The 27,473-nt window shown below is 40.6% G+C and overlaps 1 protein-coding gene across 1 annotated transcript in view; it reads left to right on the forward strand.

Moving 5' to 3' along the window:
• The window catches only part of LOC140206236 (adhesion G protein-coupled receptor D2), a 53,645-nt gene extending 28,056 nt beyond the window's left edge, over positions 1 to 25,589 (forward strand). Inside the window, exons 8-16 of the mRNA XM_072274554.1 lie at positions 1,546 to 1,680; positions 3,117 to 3,222; positions 7,725 to 7,901; positions 13,626 to 13,728; positions 16,509 to 16,662; positions 19,852 to 19,985; positions 20,823 to 20,938; positions 21,442 to 21,562; positions 25,242 to 25,589. Of these exons, the coding sequence (XP_072130655.1) occupies positions 1,546 to 1,680; positions 3,117 to 3,222; positions 7,725 to 7,901; positions 13,626 to 13,728; positions 16,509 to 16,662; positions 19,852 to 19,985; positions 20,823 to 20,938; positions 21,442 to 21,562; positions 25,242 to 25,589 (1,394 nt within the window). The remainder of the gene's footprint in view (positions 1 to 1,545; positions 1,681 to 3,116; positions 3,223 to 7,724; positions 7,902 to 13,625; positions 13,729 to 16,508; positions 16,663 to 19,851; positions 19,986 to 20,822; positions 20,939 to 21,441; positions 21,563 to 25,241) is intronic.
• Positions 25,590 to 27,473: the final 1,884 nt, after the last annotated feature.

Below are 27,473 nucleotides of genomic sequence, written 5' to 3' on the forward strand. Positions count from 1 at the left end.
CTCCTTTGCTACCTTCTCCAAAAATTCAGTAAAATTAGTGAGACAGGATTTCCCCTGCACAAAGCCAGGCTGGCTATCCCCACCCAGAATTCAGGGAAGGGTACATTGTTAGTCTGGAGTATTTATGTATTAAACTGGAGGTGTTACATGTTCTGGAGTGAGTAAAAATGATAAATTGCCAGAACCGGATATGATCTACCCCACTGTGCTATTGGAAACAACAAGATTTCTGGGGCTCTATTAAATTTTTTTGCATCGAGTCACAGAACACCACAGCACAGAAACTACGGTCTATCTAGTCCTTTTAAAACTATTAATCTGCCAGTCCCGTCGACCTGCACCCAGACCATAGTCCTCCATACTGCTCATTCTCCTGCCTTCTCCCTGTAACCTTTGCTGTCCTGACTAATCAAGAATCTGTCAACCTCCACTTTAAATATACCCAGTAACTTGACCTCCACAGCCATCTGTGGCAGTGAGTTTCACAGATTCACCACCCTCTGGCTGAAGAAATTCCCCATCATCTCTGTTTTAAAGGGACAGCCTTCTATTCTGAGGCTGTGTCCTCTGGTCCAGGACCCCACCACTATAGGAAACATGCTTTCCATGTCCAGTCTATTTAGCCCTTTCAATATTCAATTCTGTAGGTTCCAATGAGATTCCCTTCTTTCTTCTAAACTCCAGTGAGTGCAAACTCTGAGCCGTCAAGTGTTCTTTTTCATCTCCTCTTTTTTACTTTCCTTGTTTCCTTATTAAATACTTCCCTTTACCCTCTACGTTCCTGAAGGGACTCGCTTGATTGTAGTTGCCCATTCCATTCATATGCTTATATTTTGTTGACCAAGCCTTCGATTATCTTTTACTCCCTTCTTTATTGGAACATAATGTTCCTGAACATTTGCTGACACTCTTTTAAAAAGAGACTCACTTGTCAGATGTTGTTTTGACCACAAGCATCTGCTCTTTGCTCTTACAAAATGATCCTTCCTACCATTTAGGACCTTAACTTGAGGACAAATATTATGGTTTTCTGTAACTACCTTGAAAGAAGCAGAATTGTGGTAACTTTTTCCGAGTTCCCCAGCCGGCATTTCTGCCACTGCCCAGTTTTATTTCCCAAGATGATGTTAAATACAGCCTCTTCTCTGGCAAGATTGTTTATATATTGTCTCAAAAAATATTTTGCAGATTCAACTTTAAGCTTCATATACTGAGGCAATCCCAGTCAATATTGGGAAAGTTACTGTCCTCCACTGCTATAACCCTGTTGCTTCTATATCCTTCCGCGATCCTGCCATTATTCCTGATTGCGATTTTGTTTTTTGTCAGAAATGATTGTGAGTAGATGTTGAGTAAAATCTGGACTGGAATTTGTTAGGTCACACTCACTGCTCTAGCTCATGTTACAATAGTGGCCACCTTGGGGCATTTTGAAGATTTCTCAGCACCACTGGGAATCAAACTCCAGAAAAGGGAGTTTAGGTAGGCTGATGGGAGGAAAAGTGGATAGCATTTTGCATAACATTTCCTGATTTCACCTTGTAGATGTGCAGATGAAAGCAAGTCAGTTGTCTAGTTTGGAAAATGGTCTTATTTACAAACCAACATGTCTTTCTGCTCGGGACCGAGTGGATGAAGTCCGGGTTCCTGGTTCAGAGATATCTAGGCTCTTCACATCAGGTAAGTGATACTGAAAATCTCAATCCAAATCTCATGTAGTATTTTAATCATCTTTGTAAGAGATTCTTCCCATTGAGTGGCAACCATCTATACTGCTGATCTATCTTTATTTTAATGTTGCCAAGGAGGAGACTGGTAACAGCCAGCTCTCTGAGAATATTCTAGAAGAGGTTGACTAATTCAACACAACAGACCTGAATTAGTTTGAAAGAGAACACAAGGCTAGTTGGTAGCCCCACGTAGACAATAAAGAAGAAATCCCCATTGAGGTAGCTGTCTTTAGATGGAATAACAACAAAAGTATTCCAATTGGCAAGAAGAATTGAGCCAGCACTCCTTTATGATCAGAAACTGAGATGAAAAGTACTACATTTTTTTGTTCTATGAGGTGAATCTGCAATACTTTCATAAGGACTAGTCTACTGCATTTATTTTTCAAATCTCTATCTGTAACAGGAGCATTTTGATGGACTACTTACGATATTAGTTGGGCACAGGAAAGACTTGACCTGCAGCTTGTGAAATGGCATAACCATGCATTTTCAAAAAATCATTTAAGTTCCTTAAAAATATCACATTTCTCTCATGCAGTTTGTAATGAGTCCAAGCAGACTCTTAAGTCTATCAGTTGACAGCTAAATAGGCATTTCCCTGAATGAAACTGTAAACTGAAGGTGCTTAAAATGGAAATATCCCAGAAGACAAGCCTGGTTAAGAATAGAATCCTAATCTGCTTTGGGGCAAAAGATACTATTAATACAATTTAAAAGAAGGATTTCTTGTAGCTAATTTTCTTAATACAGGTGCAATCATTCTTTATTAGATCCCTTAATTGTCTGCACATACGTAGTATGGAAAAGAGAACCTAACTTTTCACTCTCGAGATAAATGAATATGTACCCTGGTAATTGTGTTAAATGATCAGCCAGTATTCCAGAATAGTAACCTGGATTCCTGAATTCTAATCTGAGAAATGGCAGCTGGGAATTTAAATTAGTTGTTCAATTAATCTGGCATTGAATCAAAAATATTACCTCAGTAATAGCACAAAACTGCAGAATTGTTGTTAAAGCACATTAGACAAAGAAATCTGATACTCATATGGGGTCTGGGCGATGTCTGACTGTAGATTCACCAGTGTTGCTTAGGGTCAAATAGGGATGGATGATAAATGCTGACATTGCCAGTGAAGTCCACACCTCTTGAATGAAAAATGCAGGCTGAGGAGGATTTATGTGATCAGTAGGAGGTCTTTACATATGCAGTGTAAATCTATGACTTCGGTTACCAATAGCTAACTTCCACTCTATTCTGTTAGTTTGGTGCTGGTGTTGTACTGAGTCATCAGGATCAATAAATGATTGCTATCCAAGGTGAAAGCTGAAACATCTTGTGTTATTGTGAGCTGAAATACAGTGTTCCTTTTTCACTTCCAGGCTATGAGGACTTGATATTTATACATGCTTACTACCGGAGTGTAGAACATCATTTGGCACCTCACAATGTAGACTCTGTACTAGTAGCTGGGCGGACAGACAGAAGGTAAGGCTATGCTTATAAATAACCTATAACAAGTTTGATCATAATATAATCAATACTCAGATATAAAATGTAAACTTCAAAATTGAATTAAGCAGAAAGATGTAGTAAACTGATTCCATCTGAAAAAGAAAATCAAATTTCAGGTGACCATGCTACTCTGCACTGAGTAATTTCTGGTATTTTTATTTTATATTTAATAATGTATTACCTACTACAAGCCAAAAAACATGTGGAAAGAATGACTGTCCGAGCATTACAAATTATGATTTGGAATTTAATCTGTGTCCAAAGGGGGTATACTGTTCAGTTGGTGCATAACATATCTGCAGCCCCTTGGTTGTGACCCACTGCCATGAACCTCAGCCATGTTCAGGGCCTTGCCATTGAACAACCATTGCATCATCTTGTTTGGTGTCTCTGAATAGGGTTAGAATGGGTCGTGGTCCAATTAGAGTCTGGTGGCACAGACTGGGGTGGATTGCGAGTGGAGAATGTGGGGTCTGATTGGATATTACTGCATTTTGGTTTGGAAATCTTGGGCCATTTGGAGGCACCAAAACTTGAATGAGTAATCAAGGCTCAGTCAGAGCATTCTATGAATCAGGCTTCCATTAAGAAAGCTGGGAGTTCAGGGCTGAGGGGTTAGGCTATTTGAGGAGTGTGTTGTGATCAGACTGGGCCTGGTGGGTGGGTTGTTTGTTAACATGATGGGTAGAAGGAGAATGGTGGCAGAGCAGATAAGTTATAGGTTTTATCTTGTGGAGTTCCAGCCACAGTGGCATTAAAATATGGGTCCCCTAGGAGTGCCCAAGGATACAGCTACTTGGAAGAATATGCGATAATTACTCAACACCACTCAAAAAAGTGTGGTACAGTTTTACTCTTGAATGATTGTAATCACATCTTGTGTTAAGGAGTACAGTTCACAGATATATTGCCTTGAATTACAAGAAGTAAACATGCCTCCATTACTTTAGATGAAGTGAATTGACACGATGAGAAAGGAAATCTCTGGATGCATTTTAGTGGCTCTATATAGAATGAAAAGACAAGTCATTGTGCTTTACCAGGAGCACAAAGATTTGGAAAGTGCTACATAATCAGATAATCATAATGCTTTCTGTAAGTGAATAGTGACTGATTGGGTAAGATGGGGTTTTCAAATATTGGATTCAAATTATACCTGGATAAGGTACCTATCTTCAAACCGAGTGTCAGAATTGGCTGTGGTATCCTTGGTTCAGATTCAGATTCATTTATTTATCACATGTACTTCGAAACATAGAGTGAAATGTGTCATTTGATTTAACAACCAGCACAACCTAAGGAAGTGCAGGGATAGCCTGTAAGTGTCACCACACATTCTGGCAGCAATGTAGCATGCCCACCATATTCAGCCGAACAACATGAGTAACAACAGTAACAATGCAACAACAGCAGCAAAACAAACTCCTTTCCTCCCTCTCATCGATCCTCCCACTCATACACGGAGACAGGCCTCCAATCCCAGGGCTGGCCACCTCCGGGCCTCCAACCTCCAGTCCCTGGCCTATACTTGGAGACTGGCAGACACTGAGCCTCTGACTTTGGGACAGGCCGAACCAGGGGCTTCAACCATCAGGCCTCAACTTCCAGACTAGCCAATTTCAGTCTTCAACCTTCGGGGTTGAATTGTTGGACAGATAATCCACAACTTCTGATAAACGGTTCCTTATTTCACATGGACCTGAAGTAGGTCCGTAGTTGCTTTGTCTCCCTGTTTGAACAAGGATATGATGCAGTTGTGCCAAGGGAATCAGAATGATACACCTATTTTCTTGTGTCGGGAGAAATAGAAATTTCCCCTCATGTTCCCCTTAAACATTTCACCTTTCACCCTTAACCCGTGACTTCTAGTTGTAGCCTCCCAACCTCAGTGGAAAAGCCTGCTTGCGTTTACCCTATCTATACCCCTTGTAGTTTAGTATAACTCTATCAAATACTTCTTCCTCTGTAATCTGTATAGTTTCCAGGACTTTGTTGCTGCTTTGCCTGCCTTCTATAGACTCTGTGTCCATTCTGTAAATACAGAAGTAAAAAGGTTTTCCTCCATCTCTTTTGGCTCCATACATAGGTTACTATTCTGATGTTCCAGAGGACCAGTTTTGTCTCTTGCAATCCTTTTATTCTTAACATACATACCTGTAGAAGCCCTTAGGATTCTCCTTCACCTTGTCGGCCTTCTTTCAGCCCTCCTGATTTCATTCTTAAGTGTTCTCTTGCACTTCTGATACTCCATAAGCACCCAATTTGTTCCTATCTGCCTATACCTGCTATGCACCTCCTTTTTTTTTCTTAACCAGGGGCTCAATGTCTCTCAAAAGCAAAGTTACCTAAAACTGTTAACCTTTCATTTTATTCTGATAGGCACATACAAGCTTTGTACACTAAAAATTTCACTTTTGAAGGCTTCCCAATTACCAAGTACACCTTTGCTAGAAAATAGCTGTCCCAATCCACACTTGCCAGATCTTTTCTGATATCATCAAAGTTGACCTTTCTCTAATTTAGAGTCTTAACCCAAGGACCAGACCTAGCCTTTTCTATAATTACCTTGAAACTAATCAGTTAATGTAAAGTGTCCCCTACACAAACTTCTATCATCTGCCCTGTCTCACTCCCTAATTGAAGATCAAGTATTGCACATTCTTTTGTTGGAACTTCTTGTATTGATTCAGGAAACTTTCCAAGCTCTCCAGTCTGTCTTGACTGAGCACTGCCATAACATTTTCCCTGACTAGTAACACCACCCTTCCCCCCTTTAATCCCTCCACTCTCTCACATCTAAAACAACAGAACCACAGAATACTGAGGTGCCAGTCCTAACCCTCCTGCAATCAAGTCTCACTAATGGCTACAATATCATATAGTAATTCTGGGTTTTGATCCATGCATTGAGTTCATCTGCCTTTCCTACAATACTACTTGCAGTGAAATATACGCAACTGAAAGCATTAGTCCCACCATGCACAACCTTTGATTCCTGACTTTGAGGCAGTAACAACATCTGTCTCCACAACCTCTCCACTGTCTGTTCGAGCACTCTGGTTCCCATCCCCTTGTGACTCTAGTTTAAACCCTCCCCTCCCCTCCCCACCCCCAATGTAGCACTAGTGAGCTTTCTCGCAAGGATTAGTCGCCCTCCGGTTTAGGTGCAAGCTCTCTCTTCAGTATAGGTCTCACCTTCTCTGGAAGAGAGCCCAGTGATGCAGAATTCTGAAGCCCTCTATCCTACACCAACTCCTTAGCCACATTTTAAACTGTATGATTTTACTATTTCTGGCCTCAGTGGCATGTGGCACAGGTAGCAATCCTGAGATCACAACCCTGGAGGTCCTGTCCTTTAACCTAGCACCAACTCTCTAAGCTCACTTTGCAGAACCTCGTCTCTCTTCCTACTGATGTCATTGGTACCTGTATGGCTCTTGATCTCCGGCTGCTCACCCTCCCACTTAAGAATACTGAGGACTCAATCTGAGACGTCCCAGACCCTGGCACCCGGGAGGCAACGTACCATCCAGGAATCTTGTTATCATTCACAGAACCTGCTTTCTGTCCCCCTATCACCACAGCTCTTCTCTTCTTCCTTCCCTTACCTGCTGAGCCACGGAGACAGACTAGGTGCTGGAGTCCTGACCGCTGTGACTTTCCTCTGCTGGGTCATTTCCCACTCCCCCAACACACAAGAGTATCCAAAATGGTGTACCTGTTGTTGTGGGGGATGGCCCCACAGGGGTACTCTGCTCTGGCTGTTTAACCCCTTTCACCTTCCTGTGTCCTGCACCTTGGATGTAAGTACCTCTATCTATGTCTTGTCTACCACCCCTTTAGCCTCCCAAATGATCCGGAGTTCATCCATTTCCAGCTCCAGCTCTGTAATGTGGAGTGCACTTCTTGCAGGTGAAGTTGCCAGGGATTCTGCCCAGCATCCCTACTGCTGTAAGGGTGCAATTATAAAGAAGGAAACAAAAAATAAACTGAAAAAAATCTACCTTTAGCTTTTGATTACTACAATAACAGCTGTGATGAAGAGCTTTGAGAGGTTGGTTATGGCTAGAATCAACTCCCGCCTAAGCAAGGACCTGGACCAACTGCAATTTGTCTATCGCCACAATAGTCCTACAACAGATGGTTTTCCACTTGGCCTTGGACCAACAGGACAACAGCAATACCTATGTTAGGCAGCTCAGCATTCAACACCATCATACCCTCAGCGCTAATCAAAAACGTCAAAACCTCGACCCCTTTACCTCTCTCTGCAACTGGATCCTTGACTTCCTCATCAGGAGACTATAGTCAGTGTAGATCAGAAATAATATCACCTCCTTGCTGTCAGTCAACACTAGTGCACCTCAAAACTGCATGCTTAGCCCATTGCTCTACTCGTTTTACACCCACGACTGTGTGGCTAGGCGCAGCTCAAACGCCATCTATAAATTTGCCGATGACGCAATTGCTGGCAGGATTTCCGACGGTGACGAGGAGACGTACAGGAGTGAGGTAGATCAGCTCAATGAGTATTGTTGCAACAATAAACCTGCACTCAACCTCAGTAAGTCTAAGGGATTGATTGTGAACTTCAGGAAGGGAAAGTCGAAGGAACAAACACCAGTTCTCATCAAGAGTGAGCAGTGGAAAAGGTGAGCAGTTTCGAGTTCCCGGGTGTCCATGGCTCTGAAAATCTATCCTGTGCCCAACATACTGATGCATCTACAAGGAAGGCAGGACAGTGGCCATATTTCATTCAGAGTTTGAGGAGATTTAGTATGTTACCAAAGACTCTAGCAACTTTCTACAGATGTACCATGGAGCAGATACTAACTGGTTACATCACTGTCTGGTATGCAGGGGCCACTGCACAGGATCGGAAAAACTGGCAGAAGGCTGCAAACTCAGTCAGCTCCATCATGGGCACCAGCCTCCCCAGAATCAGGAACATCTTCAAAAGCTGATGCCTCAAAAAGGTGGCATCCATCATTAAGAACCCCCCTCACCCAGAACATGCCCTCTTCTCATTGCTACCATCAGAGAGGAGGTACAGGAGCCTGAAGACACACACTCAACATTTTAGGAACAGCTTCTTTCCCTTGCCCTCAGATTTCTGAACCGACAATGAACCAACCCAAGAACACTAATTCACTTTTGTTTTGCTTTCTTATTGCATTACTTAATTTAAATATATATTTCTTACTGTAAGTTATAGGTTTTTTTATGTATTGCACTGTACTGCTGCCACAAAACAATAAATTTCATGACATGTGAGTGATATTAAACCTGATTCTGACTCTGACTCTAAATACAGCCCAATTGAGACACAGGATAAATGTTATTTCTTACATTGTAAATTCAGAATGCAAAGAATTTCACGGGCCAACCTCTGTAATTTTTGCAGTGAAAACAACCAATACAACTTGATATATTACGATTCTAATTTGCAAGCAAACCAGCTACAAACGGCTGTTATCTCGTCAACTGTTCGTGATCCAGTCCGAGGGAGAAACATTCCCACTGCTGTGCAATACTCTCTCTCGCACAGAGCTGTGGTAAGCAGATTGAGAATACTCCTTAAACTTAATATTACTTGATTTTGAACTAGATTAATAATCTTACTGTTTTGACAGATTACAATAGCAGCATTTTTGATTGCATTCTTTTATTACTCAGGTGAATTCAATGATGTCTGCAATGTGGGTGAAAGTGGAGGGGCAAGGGTACTAGCAGGCATTCTGACGCACAGGCAGCTCCATTCCAACCCTTTACTCCTGCTACCCCATACTGTATATATAGATGCATATGCACAATCATAATTAAGTTAGTGCCCAGAAGGAAGGAGCGAAGAGTGTAGTTTTTAATAGGGAGTCAAGCAGTGAGTGGAGCACATACATGAAATTAAAGTGGTCTGAAATATTATAACAAGTACAGGTTCAGTGCCCCTTATCCGAAGTGCTCAGGGCCAGAAGTGTTTTGGATTTGGTGTATATAATGAGGCAGTTTTGGATCAGCATCATTTCTGACTCTGAATTTACGTGCTACTGGAAAGCAGGTTTTGTCTTACATATGTTCTTTTCACATGTGCAATTGACTGTAAAAATTATTACAGATCACCAATATAATGTGTGCAGGGCAAAAGCAGCACAGCAGCATCAGGAGAATACCTGAAACAGCTGTTGAGTGACAACAAATAACGGCAGGCTTTCAGTCTTATCTACAATGCCATGTTTTGATTAAAGGTTACATTACACTGTATTTGTATTTTACTTTTTTTGTGGTTTTATGTAAGGTATAAAAATAATCAGCATTATAGGCTTGTTCTGGTGTTAGATTTTCATCAGTGACGATCTTTGCAAACTTATTAATGAATTTCTGCTGCTTCATGATCAGCAGATGCTCTACCTTTAAAATTTTTAAGAATTTAGTGCTGTGCCTTTTCTTAAATTTTTGCAACCAGCCTTCTAAATATTCAGAACTACTTTCAATTTTCAGTTCATTGTGATAGATCTTTGCTTGTTCCGTGATCAGTATACCATTAAGCAGCATATGTTTACTTCGATGCTGATAGCTTCATTTTATCCATGCATGAGCAAGATCTTCATTTCTTGCTTTATGCTGTGTTTTTCTATTTATCATTAACTTCTGTTTATTACATATATGAGCTCACTGCTTAGAACTGTCTGTGCTATATGGAGACCTGTGCTAGGCCTGGGAATCTACCTAGCATCTTGTGGAATTTTCCATTTATGAAGTCATGTCATCGTTCAAAATATTTCGGATTTGTGCAGTTTTTGGATTTTAGAAATTCAGTTGAGGGGTATTCAATCTGCACATACTTTTATTATTGTAAAAGATAGCCTTTTGAAACATCAATTATAGAATTATAACCAATGGGTAAAATATTTTAGAATCATAAAGTAAGTAAATAGAATCTCATTGAAAACATACTTGAAGGATCAGATATGTTGGAGTTATTTTGTTTTAAACAATATGAATGATATCTAGTGCTCATTTTGGCCAATTTGAGTAACTGTTTGTGTTTTCCTCATTTTAAGGTTGGATTTTCTAAATTTGCCATTCCAGCATGTGTATTTTGGAATTTCAGTCTTCAGTAAGTACAACATATTTATTCAGAGCAGACTACTGCATTCTGTGAACGCTTAACAAGAATAGGTGCCCATCAGGTTTGGCATTATCCCTGTGCTTTGCAGTTGGTGATGAAACGTATTCAACCTAATTCAGTCAATGATTAATGCTCCAAAAAGTGCTTCCTCAAGTAAGCAGGATAGCAAGTTGTCAAGACCTTACTTGTATTAAGGGAATCACAATAAAAGTCATTCAGTGCTAGCAAGAGCAGGAAATTGATTGTGGACTTCAGGAAAGGGAAGCTTAGAGATCACACACCCGTCCTCATTGTGGGGCCATTGGTGAGCAGCTTGAAGGTCCTGTGCATCAACATCTCAGAGAATCCATCCTGGGCTTAACACATTGATACAATCATGAAGAGGGCATGGCAGTGGCTCTAATTTGTTAAGGGTTTGAGAAGGTTTGGTAAATACTCTGGCAAATTTGTATAGCTGCACAATGGAGAGCACTTTGACTGGCATGGAGCCTCCAATACACAAGATTGCAAGGGGCTGCAGAGTCTTACAGACTTGGCCAGCTCCTCTCCACCAATGAAGACAGCTTCAAGAGGCTGTATTTCAAGAATGTGGCATCCATCTCCATTATTAAGGACTCTCAGTACCCTGGGTGTGCCCTCTTCTCAGTACTACTTTCAGAGAGGAAGTACAGGACCTGAAGACCCACCCTCAATGATCTGGGGACAGCTTCCTGCGCTCCATCATCGGCTTTCTGAATAGTCCACGAACACCACTTCGTAATTCCTTTTGTTTTACAATATTTATTTTTTTAATTTATAGATTTTTGTCTTTGCCCTGTGTCGCTGCTACAAAACAACAAATTTCACGTCCTACAAAAGTGATAATTAATCTGATTCTGATTCTGAATGCACTTTCTGTATTTACTCATGTCTCCAAATAGATTGACATGAGAATAAATTAGATTTTCCTACTGACTTTTCTCTTGTAATCAGCAAGTAATGGAATGCATACCACCCCAATCAAACTGGTCTACTGGACATTGAAGAGAAGGAACCAAGCATGACTTTTCACCTTGTCCAATAGTCAGTGAATTGTCCACTCCACTTTCTCTGTGCCAACCACCCAATCGTACTGGTCACACGTCATTCACTCGAAGTTCCCATCAGCTCCCAGCAGCTTATACCATATTCCCACACACTAGGGAAATGTACGATGTCAAACTTACCTACAATCTGTAGGTCTTTGGGATAAGGAAGGAAACTGGATAATTCTGAGGAAATACAAGCCAACGCAGGGAATGTTTAAACTCTGTGCAGGCATTACCGGGTCACTACAACTGTGAGGCAATGACTTTACTGGCTGTACCACTCTGTGGCTGCATTGTTAATGCAACAAATTATTTGAACCCATTACTTCAAAGCTGAATAACTTAGTATTGAGAAGATAAAATCAGTGACCCTCTTGATTCTCTCACATGTTGGTTAATTTATTAGCTTAATTAAAAGGTGCAGGTATACTATTATGTGTTAGTTAATTCAGGGTGCTCAACATTAGAAAATGTATCTGGATAAGCACTTAAGTTGTTATGGCACAGAAGGCTGTAGACTGCGTGCTTGTAATGGGATTTGTATAGATGAGTCAGTAGCATGGACATAAAGGGCCTGGTTCTCGGCTGTATGAGATGCCTTTTCAATATAAATCTGATTTGTAGTTAGCTACTAATTTGATAAGATATCTGTCTCTTTGAAAATTCTATTTTTATAGAGAGTGGATATTGTATTATGCTTATTTCAGAGATGGACGTTATGCCGGATGGTCAAGTCAGGGTTGCCAAGTGGTCCAGTTTGAGTCGGAAATCACAGTCTGCTTTTGTAGCCATACAACTAACTTTGCTGTGTTGATGCAGTACACCGAGATACAGGTGGGGTTGTGAGTAGGTGAGGAATTTTCATTCCATTCAAAGATAGAGAATTTTTCCATTCTGGCATATGTATTTGACTGATGTGTGGGAACTTTGATCATTTTTTTTCTCACCCATAATGAAAATGGCATTAATCAGTCCATATCATACAGGGTGACCTAAGAAATTGAGATTTATGCATGATTGAATGGTTTGGGAAAGATTATACACTTTGGGAACAATACAGAGCTTTGTGTTCATGTATCAATGCCTGTGGAACACTTGCTATGCTGGACCAACAAAGCCTTTCTGAAAATGCAGCATAACTCCTGGAGAACTAGTCTAACTTCAATTAGACATACCTCCCACAGGTCAATAAAGAATATTTTGTGGGTGACATGTTGCGACTGAACATAGCAAATGTGATTAATAGCGGCTGTTACTTTGTGAAAAGCAGCATTTCCCATGTTAAATGAAGGTTGAACCAAGAATATAGATAAATTATGATCACAACACAAATTTATCTACCCGATTGCATTGATTATTATAAAAGTGTTTGAAAATTCTACTTCTGATATGCATTTTCCTTCACAAAATTTATCAGCACAAATGTTTTGAGCAAGTGTCCCGAATTATTTGTTACCTTCAATTCTTTTTCAATTGTGTCACATTGTATTTTTGCTACTATTTGCATATCACACACAGTCACAAACACAGACACACTGAGACAGGGAGACAGGCACACACCATAGAATTCTCTGAAGATCGATTGTCTTTTAGGTTTAGGTTAAACCAGCAAAGTGTGATTATGCTTTGGCAAGGCTTGGACAGAGTGTGAACCATGAGGGGAACAGTGAGACAAAGAGCTCTGCCTTTCCTCACTTGGTTCCATTCTCCCAATAACCATGGGATACAATTGTGATGAAAGAGCACGGGTATTAAAAGATAAAATAGATGTTCTCTATGGATTTATCTTTAGTATGAATTATATGGAGTAGGCAACAACTCTAAATTGGTGTCTGCTGTATTGTATTAACTCAATAGTTTCTAGAACATTGTATTGTTCTAATGTTCTGTGCAGTGGGGCGTGGAAACGGAGATGATTTTAAATAAACTGACGTTCATCGGATCTGGAGCCTCCCTGTGTGCCCTAGTGGTGACCTTGATTCTTTTCACTGTACTGGAGTAAGTATTTTACAGTGCATATGCTATTAATTCCTGCTACACAGAAATTTTTTGTTTTGTGGTATGATGTGGGAGTGTTCCCGTTGCATTATACGATCCCAATCACAGTCATCAGATGAACACCTTCCTTCAGGTAGCATAACTGTCAAATAAGAGTAATTTCTCTTTCTGTTTTAAATCTCTAGTATTCCAAAATCTGATCGAACCTCCATTCACAAAAACTTGTTTGTGGCTCTGATTGCAGCACAGGTAGTGTTACTGAGTAGCGACTCGGCAACAGACAATGAGGTATGTTGAGCCTCTGTGATACAGCAGCTTGTCTTACTAGAATGCCTTTAATGCATAAGCATGTCAACAGTATCTATTGTACATATGATAAAAATAATTGAGCTATTTAGATGGTTGAGCAGCATTGTATTGTTATTAATAGAGAGAGAGAGAGATCTGGAATATTATGCTCTCTGGCACAGTACTTTTGAGAATAAACATTAAATGTAATGTAGTCATCAGTATAACAGTAATACAGTGCCTGTGACCCAGGCTGACCTCCCACCGGTGTCTGTAAGGTGTTTGTATTGCCTCCTTGTTACTGATGGGCTTTCTCCGGGTGCTCTGGTTCCATCCCACATCCCAATAGACGCATGTGTTGATGCTAATTGGTCACGTGAGTGTAACTGGGTGACACAGGCTCAATGGATCAGAAGAACCTTTTACAGTGGTGTATCTCTAATTAAAAATAAATGAATAAATAAAGAATATTTTCATGTACCTCTATTAAGACAAGGGATATCATTTGGAGATTGCGATCAGCAATATTCTGATCAAAGTCTATCATACTTTTGCTTTGCTCTGTGAATCAATTTATTTTCAACATTGACACCTAAGTTAAATTCAAGTTTAAGTTTAATTATTCAACTACACATGAATACCCATAAATACAGTCAAATGAAACAATGTTCCTCCGGGGCCAAGGTGTAACACATAGCAGAACACAAGTATAGCACATATAAGTTAACGGTAAATGTATACAGCATAGACGTCAGGCTACATGACCTCTGGCATTTCCTCTCCTGGACTGCCGTGACAGGCAAGCTCATGACTTGAGGTCTGGTCCTCTCTACAATCAAGCTCACATAGTTCCCCCAATAAACAAGGGAAAAGGACTTGAAGTATTTTACATTACCAATGTCCAACAGGGTCTTGTGATCACAAGTGAAACATCTAAGAAAATCACTCGCTATTAGAGGGCACACTACCTTCACGCACTGACTACAACACTTTTCTGTAGCAGGCCTGCACCAAGTCCAACTCCTCTAGCTTCCTTGCAAACAAGCAGCTCTCCATTGGGGTATCCCTGCAGAACTTGAAGTTCTTAGTGTCCCCGTTGTCTTGTGATCATAAAAAAAGGCACTTAAAGAAGACAAAAACACCTTTGGTCAGCCCCAGAGAGGCTGCTGCATCCAAACGTGCGGCCATCTTACCGGAGCAGCTCTTGTTATTTATTTATTGAGATCCAGTGTGGAAGAGGCCCTTCCGGCCCTTTGAGCCGTGCTGCCCAGCAATCCCCCATTTAATCCTAGCCTAGTCACAGGACAATTTACAATGACCAATGAACCTGGGGTGCAGTGCTAGCTGGAGCGCACCAGAGCGTGTCCGGCACATCTTTAAGAAAAAAGCCGAAATAAACAAGCTAGTTAATTAGGTACCGCCCAGAGTGATTTGAGTATCTCAGAAACTGCTGATCTCCTGGGATTTTTACGCACAACAGACTCTGGAGTTTACAAAGAATGGTGCCAAAAACAAAAAAAAAATCCAGCGAGTGGATTTAACAAGATGTTTTCGCTCACAGAACAACCACTCGCCAGATGATTTTTGTTTTTGGCACCATTCTTTGTAAACTCCAGAGTCTGTTGTGTGTAAAAATCCCAGGAGATCAGCAGTTTCTGAGATACTCGAATCACCCTGGGCGGCACCTAATTAATTAGCTTGTTTATTTCGGCTTTTTTCTTAAAGATGTGCCAGACGCGCTCCGGTGTGCTCCGGCTAGCACTGCACCCCTGAATGAACCTACCAACTGGTATGCCTCTGGACTGTGTAGGAGACCGGAGTACTCGGAGGAGGGAATGTATGAACTCCTTTTAGGCAGCGGCAGGGTAACAACTCTTAACCATGATCATGACTGAATGGCAAAATATTCTAACAAGGAAACTCTAACAAGTACATTTTTACTGCTGTAAGTAATCAAAGAACAACTTGCATTTGCATAGTGTGTGCTCTGTAGCCCAGTAAGGTACTCCTTTGAAGTGTAGTCATTGCTTTAATGCAGGAAATGCAGCAGGTAATTTGTGCACAATACTGTCTTAGACAACAATGTGCTCATGATAACCTCCGATTTTAATGATCTTGGGTGATCTTTGAAATAGTGCCATGGGATCTTTTATATCCACTTTTGTGAGCAGGCAGGAGTTCGGTTGAACTTCCCTCCTGAATTTTATTAATGGGTGTTAATAAGTTGGAGGGTTTGTTGGGCTGGTGTAGTTTGTTGGGGGGGGGGGGTGAAATTGTGATTGCATTTCCTCCCCTTGCTGCCTTTTTCTGGATCTTCAAGCAATGTAGAGTAATGCACTGTGGACCTGTGCAGAGCTGTGGACTGGGAGCTCCACTGATCCTACAGACCAACTTATGTAATTTTATTGTAAATGAGTCCAGTTAGTGAGCACCATCATGACAGCTTAGCAGTGGGGCAGTACATAGTCAAGCCTGACGTGATCAGCTCACAAACGCAAGACTTTCTGCAGATGCTGCGTTTCCAGAGCTGGAGAAACCCAGCAGGACAGGCAGCATCTAGGGCAAGGAATAAACGGTGAAGGGTTTCGGCTTGAAACGCTGACTGTTTATTCCTTTCCGTTGATGCTGCCTGACCTGCTGAGTTCCTCCAGCATTTTGTATTTGTTGCCTAGACATGATCAGCTGACATTTACACAACACACATTGCCCTAGATTGATAATGTGACAATTAATGTGTCAAAATACTAATGAGAAAAGTAATCTGTTGCATCTTTTTCTAGACTGCCTGCACCGCTGTTACTGCACTCCTGCATTTATTCTTTATGGCTGCTTTTGCATGGATGATGGTGGAGGGGCTGCTTCTCTGGAGTAAAGTAGTAACTGTCAATTTGAGTGAGGAACGGAGAATGAAATATTACTACCTTATTGGATGGGGTAGGTTACTTGAGAACTACAGTATTTTGATCAGGAGAGTATAGATTTCCAACTTGGGTTGTTAATACTGCACTTGTATATTGTTGAAATAAATGATGCTGTTTTATAAATGCCCAATTTATGTAAAATGTGAACTATGGTTTGTACTACTCAGCTTATTTAAAATTATTTGGCAAGTTTGATTTTAACTTCCGCTTAACACTGATAACTGAAGTCACAATGTCCAAATTTAAAGAGTACAAGAGGATGTAACCATTGGGACATAAATGTTAAAGTTTAAAATAAATATATATCACCATATATATATATTCGTAGCATGTACACTACTATGTTTTCTTATTTATAATTTGTATTGTAGGAACAATGGATTTTAAATATCCCTTAGTGGTTCTATGAAAGTCCAGTGAATTCAGAGAATATGCACTTGGCTACACTTTGTTTTTACCTGAACAAGTTCACAGCAAGTGGAGTAATGATGTCCTAGCCTAAACAAGGAGGAATTTATAAGCATATTTCTAGTTATTCAGACAGGCTGTTCTAACAGTTCACAAAATGCATAATAACCGGGTGTGATGTAACGTGAGTGTGCCCACGTACAGTAGACATTGTGCCATAGATTGCTAGCATTCCTAATGCTATTAGAATCGCGTGTTGGTCATGCAAGATAGACATGACCTTGCTCGGTGCCAAAAATACTATTCAATCTTCCTATAATTACATAGCAGGGAAACAAATATTTTGGCGCTACCAATCTGTTGATACGTTCTTCCAAATATTTGATAGCATGCACATGATTTAGCTACTGTATATAACAGAAAGAAAATGGTTTTAAGTCAGGAGCTTAAAGGGACATTATAACGGAAAACTAAACAAAGTTTAGTTAGTTAACCAGTTAGTTCGTGTGATAAATTCACCATTGTTAGATCTGTAGCCAGCTGCATGCAGGTTAAAACTGAGAGTTTCCTAGATGTGCTTTAGGACAAGCATTCTTCTAATTGGGTGAATCGTAATGAGTTAATGTAACAGTTAGAAGCCTACTCTGTTTCTTTGTGTTATATGTTGTCAATAGTTAGGCTGGGAGACAAGAAGAAATAATGATGACAGACAGAAGTGGCCATTTCAGACAGAAAGAAAGAGTGAGTGAACTGTAGTTGGAGATTTTGATACAGAAGACTGCAATATGCCCAGATAGAATGTGAAGTGTTGATCCTCAAACTTGTGTTGGAACTTTTCCTAACAGTGTAGGAACCACAAATGGGTCAGAATAAAGAGAAGCACAGTGAATTAAAATGACAGGGAAATGGAGGGGCATTCTTCCAAAGTGAACACAGCTTCTCCACAAGTTGATCCCCCAGTCAGCATTTGGTTTCTCCACAATAGAGGAAACCACATTGTGAACAGTGAATGCACTAGAAGAGATTGGAAGAAGTACACGAGATTGCTGCTTTATCTGGAGAGACTGCTTGGATGTCTAGAAGGGAAAATGGATGACACTCCTCGAGTTGTATGGGACAGTGCATGCAGAGTTTGTGAAATATGTTCTGAGTAAAAGTAGTCCAACTCTTATTGATGAACTCCTTTGGGGGAAAATAACTGAACCACATCTTATTAAGAATTGGACTGAGAACTTCAGGATGAGGGCTGACACTAAAACTTATGCAACTGGGCCTTTATTCAGTTGAACAGATTGTCTGAGATTTGCAAGAGCTATTACAGAAATGTACATCTCATTGAAGGTTATAAAATTATGAGAGGTATGAAATCATTAACAGACAAGATTCTGCAGATGCTGGAAATCTTGAGCAAAACACACCAAGTGCTGGAGGAACTTAGCATGTCCGGCATTATCAATGGAGTTGAATAATCAGTCAATATTTTGAGCCAAGACCCTTCATCAGGACTGGAAATGGGGGAGGAAGTCAGAATAATATGGTGGAGGAGGGGGGATGAAGTAAGAAACTGGGAGATGATAGGAGGAAGAGGTGAAAGGCTGAGGAAGAATGAATCTGATAGGAGGAGATAATGGAGCATGGATGAAAGAGGGGTACCAGAGGGAGCTGATGAGGAGGTGAAGAGAAGAGAAGAGGTAAAAGGAGAACAACAACGGGAATGGAAAAAGGGAGGGGTGGAGGGGGAGGGGGAGAGAAATTCCCAGAGGTTAGAGAAATCAGTGTTCATGCCATCAGGTTGAAGGCTACCCAGCCAGAATATGAGGTGTTGCTCCTCCAACCTGACAGTGACCTCATCGTAATAGTGAGGAGGCCACGGACCAACATGTCAGGGTCGGAATGGGAATGGGAAGCCAAACTGAAATGTGTGCCTACTGGGAAATCCTGCTTTCATTGGCATATAGACAATCAAATTCTTTTTTTCCCAGGCAGGGGTGTCTAAAACTAAAGGACACAGGTTTAGGATAAGAGGGGAGAAGTCAAAAGGAGATTGGAAGGTTAGGTTTCTCACACATAGGATGCTGGTTATCTGAATGAACTTGCTCGTTAACTGAATGAGTTTCCAGATTATGTGGTGAAGCTATATACACTACCTTACTTTCCATTTTTCTATTTTCTATTTATGATTTATAACTTAAATTTTAAATACTTACTAATTTTAACTATTTTTAATATTTAATATTTGTAATCCAGGGAGTGTGAAGCGCAGAATCAAATATCGCTGTGATGATTGTACGTTCTAGTACCAATTGTTTTGCGACAATAAAGTATGAAGTATAAAGTACCAATGACAAAAAGGCACTTGGGTAGGAAAGATATGGAGGTACAGAGGCCTAATATAGGCAAATTGGATGGCGTAGATAGCGAAAACTGCTAACATTGAATAGATGGGCTGAAGGGCCTGTTTCTTTATTGTTTGATTCTACAAAATATGGCCAAGTCCGTTCCTAAAGGGTCCTTAATGGAATTGACGTATATATTTTCTTCTGTTAGAGAATATATGAGAAGTAAATTTGGATACAGACCTGATGAAATCCATGGATGTGATTTAGTCCAGTGTTTTTTTTTTGCTTTTGTAATTTAAACTAACAGGTTATGTTTACACGTTGGGAAAGTGCAGAAATTTCAATCTGTGGGACTTAACCCTATCAGCATCCTGTGACAATCCATTGGTTTTCATCAGTTTTTCAAATTTGTTCAAACCTACCATTAGTTGTAATATTTTGCATTTTGATTTTAGGTATTCCGGTTCTTATAGTAACTATCACACTGGCAGCAGCGCACGACAAGTACATTGCCGATCGGTACTGCTGGCTGAATGTCCACAATGGAGTAATCTGGGCCTTTGTTGGGCCAGTGATCTTCATTATTATGGTAAGCCTCTGAAAAGAGCATCGAACCCTTATTGAACTCTGAATTAGCAGGGCAGCTCTTTCAAATCCTCTCTGTGAAATTAGCAAATCTATTAGTATTATACTGAAAATGCATACTTAAATTCTAGAAAGGGGATTGGATTCATCATATTCAGTCACTTGTTGTTGAAGATGGGAACATCCTATCCAAAGATAATTGACAGGAGCAATAAACAAAGTTGGAAGAACTCAGAGGATCAAACAGCATCTGTGGAGGCAAAAGATGTAAGTCAACATTTTGGGTTAAAACCCTCCACAGTTGCTGCTTGATCCACTGATTTACTCCAGATTCTGCACCTGCAGTTTCTTTTATCTTTGTCCATTCACAATCCTACTGCAGAACCTCTTTTTCTGTGTCACAGAAGCAGGTTTATTCCTTTTGATTGGGGTAATGTTGATCCAGCAAACTTATCAAAGAAATAATTTCAAAAAATTGTCTGTTACCTTCTACCATGACACCTTATCCTCAGCTTTAATCACTCATGCGGTCTCTGGTAGTGGTGTTCCTATCACCGCTTACAATAAACACGGACTCTCTTAGTTATCTGTAACTCTCTTGGGACGAAGTGATTGTCAGGCTTTGCTGGCTGGAGTTGAGAAAATAGAATACCCTCAGATCCATAATGAGCCTGTTATGACACAACTACTCATCTTCTGAAAGTTTATTTGTGTAAAATTCTAAATATAATTTTGCAGTTCATGTATTTAGCTTTAACCAGTTACCCCTAAATTACATTTGGCATGAGGCTTGACTTTTTCCTGGCTTTGCTGCCAAATACATTGTGTTATTGTTGTGCAGGTGAACATGTTTGTGCTTACACGAGTTGTGCTGATCACCATGTCAACAGCTAAACGGCGCGCCATCATGCTTGCTGTTAACAGCAGTCCGATGGAGCAAGCCTACGATCAGATAAGGTAAGAATCATTGTGTAAATGATGGTGCTCAAGGGGTGGTATTGAATTGCCTTGGTATTTCTCTTCAGAAGATGTAAACTTTTCGCCCTACGTAAAAAGCAGACCACAGTACTGTAAATGCTGGGTTTGGAAAAACAAAAGCAGATTATGTTGGGAACATGGAACGTCATGGAAACAACCCATCATTAATGATTCAGACTTGCATTTTTCTTAGAATCCTTAAGTAATTGACTTTTTAGAAAAAATGCAGTGTCCAAATTTTGTCATTATTTCTCTGTTCTTGAGTTTACCCCTTCATGGATTCATGTTGGGTAATGACACGACTGGGATTCCCTGGGAACAACATAGCATGCAGAATGACTATAATTGCTTTAAATAATGATTTTTTTTTTGTCACTGACGCTGAGTTGCCTGCATGAAGCAGGAGTTGTGGTTTGATCTGTGACCACAAGACCATGTGGTGTGTGATTTTCTTCGTTCTGTTGACAGTGTGTCTGTTGCAGGGCTGCTGTGAAGGCGGTGCTGGTACTGTTGCCCATTTTGGGACTCACGTGGCTCTGTGGAGTACTTGTTCCATTTTCTGTTGTGATGGCGTATATCTTTGTGATACTGAATTCCCTGCAGGTGAGTGATATGGCTTCTTCCAATCCACATTGTTAGGGTATGAATTCTTTGAGTGCTCCCATAAGATGTCTCCGCTGAACATACAGTCATGAATTTATAAAAACAAATGTTTGCTTCTTTCACTGTTCAATAGGGTGCATTGCTTAAATAATGTTAGATACTATTCTATTGTATTTTTCTAAATGTCTGTATATTTAACTTGCTCTGTCCATTCGGAAGACTATTCTCTGAATTCCAGTCCATACTCAGAAACATTTCATATTAAGCTAATAGGAATATGGGCATTTTATTTTCAGTAGCATTCCATGACTGGTAAAGACTAATTTGTCATTTTTTACAAGTACATTTATAGTTCACAGGTTGGCAGTGGAACATAGGAATATTTTGACATCTGCTTTTCAGTGAACTTGTAAACTGGTCTTATGATCTTGAAGTACTTTCATGGTGGGTGAAATTTTTGACTTGTGCTGTAGATTGTTTCTCCAGGAAATTTGGCAGAAAGCACATTTTTAAATTACACGCAGTTGTGCTGAAGTTTCTTACTGACAAATGTTTATTTGAGTGTTCTTCAAGTCCTGTTCTTAGTATTGTGCTTTTGAGCATGTGCTATCGTGTAGACAAACTTTTTTGAAAAGGTTTGCATTTAATTACAATATTTTGATTTTGTTTGTTTTCTTTCCTTTTTCTGAAACCAGCTTTATGTGCCTGCTTCTAAATTCAGTTAGTAACAGGTCAAGAGTATATCTGGCAAAGTCTGTGCTCTGCAATATCTGGAAGAACCAGATGAGCATTAAACAAAAGAGTAAGTGTAGGCCCCTCAGCTCTTCAACTATGGTCATTTCTTTAACCACTTGTGATAAGACAAACCTCTCATTCCAGCAAATGAGTTCTGCAAATTTTTTTTGGACTGACTCCAAGGTGAGTATATCCTTTCTTAAATCAGGGGGACCAAATAATTCTTCTATGCATATATTTGGGGATCAGCGTGCTAGCCAGAGAGCTCCACATTCATCTGGGACATTTTTGGCTGCTGCTTTCAAGTGCAGGAAGAAATTAATTACCTGATAGGATAGATTTCTAAGACCCATCTGTATTCTCTTCAGCAATGGTTCTGTGGCCAGAGAATGTCAGATTAACAAGTGTAGCCAAAAGCTTCATTCAAACAATGATCTGGAGGCAGGGTGCCTATAGAGTCCAGATGAACTGACTGCAGGGTGCAGAGTATTAAGAAAAATAAATCAGAGATACTGAGATGTTGGTTATGTTGGTTGGAGTGGACGAGTGCCATTAATTGATATCTTAACAGCAGAGCCTAAGTTAAGAATGAATTACTCAAACCATTTAGTGGTTTAGAACATATTGGTGCATTTACGCAGAAAGCATGGCAGTTCCACTACTTCCATAGGAGCTTCCGAAGATTTGGCATGACATCTAAAACTTAGACAAACTTCTGTAGATGAGTAGTGGAGAGTATATTGACTGGCTGCATCACAAGCTGGGATGGAAACATCGATGTCCTTGAATGGAAAATCCTACAAAAGATAGTGGATGTGGCACGGTCCATCACGGGTAAAGCCCTGCCACTATTGATCACATTTACATGACAGGCTGTCGCAGCAAAGGAGCTTCCATCTACCCAGGGCTCTCTTCTCACTACTGCCATCAAGAAGGTACAAGAGCCTCAGGACTCACACCACTAGGTTCAGGAACAGTTACTAACCTTCAGCCATCAGGCTCTTGAACCAAAGAGGATAACTTCACTCAACTTCACTTGCCCCATCATTGAAATGTTTCTGCAACCAATTGACTCACTTTCAAGGACTCTTCCTTCTCATGATCTCGTTATTTATTGCTTATTTATCACTATTGTTTCTTCATTTTGTATTTGCACAGTTTGTTGTCTTCTGCACTCTGGTTGAATGCATTAGTTGGGTGGTCTTTCATTGATTCTGTTATAGTTATTATTCTATAGACTTGTTGATTATGCTCACAAGAAAATGAATATTAGGGTTGAATATGGTGGCATATATCTACTTTGATAATAAAATTTACTTTGAACTTTATTCTGTGTTGCACACCATGGAAGATTTCACTGAATATTGTTTGGTCCAAGAAATCTCTGCAATGCTCTCAGACTGCTGGGAGGGGTGAGGGGATGGTGGGGTATGGCTGCAGATGATTTTGTTGGCTTTATTGTAATAAATTAATATTGATTTGTAATGTCTTTAAAACACTTGTCGGCTTGTGTGAACTACTGTTTCTGGTCTTCTGGTAACTTGACTCCAAAGGTTACTTTAGCCAAGACTGACAGGGCTGCAGTCCAAAGAGTAGCTACAAAGCCAGTGCAGAGTATTAAAACAACAGATACTGCTATTTATATAACTTGTTTATTGTGCTAAATTTGATTATACAGTATGTATTATCCAAGCTCTTGTAAATAGATAATAGTGAAACAAATTTACAGGCAATAAATATTTGCATAGCCTTGTTATTGAACCAATTTTCATTTATTGTGATTTTGTCATAATTAGAAATAGCACTTTAAACTTTCAATAAATTTGCAATGACCAAGATCAATATTGAATGTAATTAGAAGTTGTCTGGGGTATTTAATTTGCATTGGCTGGGAGAACATCAGTGCAATCTCACTAATCACACATTGCTCACATGAATACAGCTGCCATCATCTTGCTTTTCCAGAGAACCTTCAGCTGTTCAAATTTCCGCAGTTGGTTGTTTCCTGCTTCTAGCAGCAGCTGTTTTGAAGTTGATATAGTGTGTGTTGAAAGATAACTCAATCCACAAATGATGTTTTATTTGCTCGAGTTTAAACATCTTACTGCCCATCACTCTGTTGGCATCTAGGGCAGTAATGGAGGTCCTTCGTCTCTGTCTGTCCTTGGCCAACTTCTCTATTGTGCCCATGTTCAGGGTCGTCATTTCTGCCTCTACGTTATGGAGTCAACTTATTTTTGGTTTCCCGTTTTTCCTCCGCCCTTCAGGGGTGCAATGAAATGCTGACCTGATGATGGAGTTGGCTTCGTCATGTGCCCAATCCATCTCCAACGTTTCTGCCATAGCTGCTTGATGACACTGAAGGAGATCTTTCTTAGCCAGAAGATATCAAGGATCTTCCGGAGGCTTGTGGTGTGGGGTGAGGACAGCTTGGCAAGGGTCACTCTCAGTCATGCACCAACATTCTGACCCGCACAAGATTGACAGAACACAGCTCTGATATAGCGTCACCCTGTTATGGACGCTATATTTGGTCGATCATGTGTTGCTCATTGCTCTGAAGATGTTTCTAGCTTTGCTGAGTCTGCTGTGGATGTCGTCCTTGGTCTCACCATCGTGCTGAGTGATGCTGCCCAGACAGGTGAATCTGCCGGTACTCAGTAAGTCGACACTGGGTAAATATTCCTTGATGTGAGGGAGAAGACTCTACGGTGAGGGCCATGGTCTGAGTCTTTCTCTGGCTGGCCCTGAGTCTAACCTGTCCACCAAAGGTATAGGCACTGAGTTTTCTCTTGCATGTGATGGTATTGTGAGGTCATCCACAAAGTCAAGCTCTTCCAAAGTAGAGAACAGAGTCCACCTAATACCTCCCTGCTCACCTTTCATTGTTTGCCTCATAACCCAGTCAATCACCAGGTTAAACAATGTCACTGTCATAACGCAGCCTTACCTGACTTCTGACTTGACCTCAAAGCCATCCCCAACTGTGCAGGTGAAGTTAGCATGGAAAATATGGATGAGCTGGACAGATTTGGAAGGGACCCCATATGATTTGAGAATTCACCTGAGTCTTTCCCTGTGGATGCTACCAAAAGCCTTTTCAAATCCAGAGAATTTACACACAATTGTCTCCGTACTGGGTGCACCGCTCTATGATGTTGGGCAGTGTGAAGATCTGGTCGATACAGCCTCTGTTCTTCCTGAAGTCAGCTTGATCTTTTCTCAAGCAGACATCGACAGCATCTGTAATCTGTTGGGCAATGACTTTGGCAAAAATCTTGCTGGGCACTGACAAAAGTGTGATGTCATGCCAGTTGTTGCAATCACTTAGTCAGGATCCTAACAGTCCTTTGTCCAGTCCTTGGGAATTTGTCCTCGTTCCTAGACAATAGTAAACAGTGGTTGCAGGATGACTACTACAACTTTTGGTTCAGCTTTGAAAAGTTTGGTGTTCAAATTGTCATGTCCTGGAGCTTTGCTGTTCTTTAGTAAGTTAATCGTAGCAATAATCTCTTTTTTTTCTTGGGTGGACCTATGTTGATGTAGAGGTCCTCTGCTGCCTCTCACATATCAGGTTCTTCATCTGGTGCTGGTTTATTTTCAGTAATTTTCCAACATACTCTATCCATTGTGCTCCTTGCTCTTTCTCAGTTGTTAAAAGCAAACCGTTTTTATCTCTCATGGGGCCACTGGATTTGGCCTAAAATAAAATAAGTCAAAATCAGCATGGTTTCTGTGAAAGGAAACCTTGCCTGACAAATCTGTTAGAATTCTTCAAGGAATTACAAGCAGGATGGACAAAGGAGAGGCAGTGGATGTCATTTACTTGGATTTTCAGAAGGCATTTGAAAAGGTGCCAAACATGAGACTACTTAACAAGATAAAATCCTGTGGTGTTCCAGGAAAGATACTCGCATGGCTAGAGGAATGGCTGACAGGCGTGAGGTAGTGAGTGGGAATAAAGGGGGCCTTTTCAGGTTGGTTGCCAGTAACGAATGGTGTTCCTCAGGGGTCAGTATTGGGACTGCTACTTTTCACATTGTTTGTTAGTGGCTTGGATAATGGAACTGATGGCTTTGTGGCAAAGTTTGCAAATGATATGAAGATAGGTGGAGGGGTAGGTAGTGCTGAGGAAGCAATGCAATTGCAGAAAGACTTAGACATATTGGAAGAATGGGCAAAAAAATGGCAGATGGAATACAGTGTTGGGAAATGTATGATAATGCATTTTGGTAAAAGGAACAGTAGTGCAGATTATGATCTAAATTGGGGGGAAGTTGAAACATCAGAGGTGCAGAGGGACTTAGGTCCTCATCAAGACTCCCAGAAGGTTAATTTACAAGTTGAGACTGTGGTAAAGAAGGCAAATGCAATGTTGGCATTTATATCAAGGGGAATAGAATATAAAAGCAAGGAGATGATGCTGAGGCTTTATAAGACACTACTCAGGCTGCTCTTGGAGTATTGTCAACAGTTTTGGGCCCCATCTCTCAGAAAGCATGTGTTGCCATTGGAGAGAGTCCAGAGGAGGTTCACGAGAATGATCTCAGGAATGAAGGGGTTAACATATGAGGAGCATTTGGTAGCTTTGGGCCTGTACTAACTGGAATTTAGAAGAATGTGGGGATTTCATTGAAACCTACCAAATATTGAAAGGACTAGATAAGGTGGATGTGGAGAGGATGTTTCCTATGGTGGGCGTATCCAGAATGAGAGGGCACAGCCTCAAAATTGAGGAGCAACCTTTTAGAATAGAGGTAAGGAGGATTTTTTTTTAGCCAGAGGGTAGTAAATCTGCGGAATACTCTGCCAAAGACTGCGGTGGAGGCCATGTCCATCGGTATATTTAAGGCGGAAAATGATAGCTTCCTGTTTAGTCAGGGTATCAAAGGATATAGCAAGAAGGCAGGTTCAGTGGGATCCAGGATTAGCCATGATGGAGTGGTGGAGCAGACTCACTAGGCTGAATGGCCTAATTCTGCTCCTATGTCTTATGGTTTTATGGCCTGGAAACTTCTGTATACTAATTTTGAACTATTTTATATATTTCACTGGTCACCTTTGGCTTGCACTGTAAGGTCTTCCATATAGACACCCTTATCCTTTCTCAGGTCTCTTCACATTCTTGTTAGCTTCAGTGTATACTAGCTGAAGTTTCACCTTAAGTCATGTTGGC

The sequence above is a fragment of the Mobula birostris genome, chromosome 12, assembly GCF_030028105.1.
Source record: "Mobula birostris isolate sMobBir1 chromosome 12, sMobBir1.hap1, whole genome shotgun sequence".
NCBI classification, from domain to species: Eukaryota; Metazoa; Chordata; class Chondrichthyes; order Myliobatiformes; family Myliobatidae; genus Mobula; species Mobula birostris.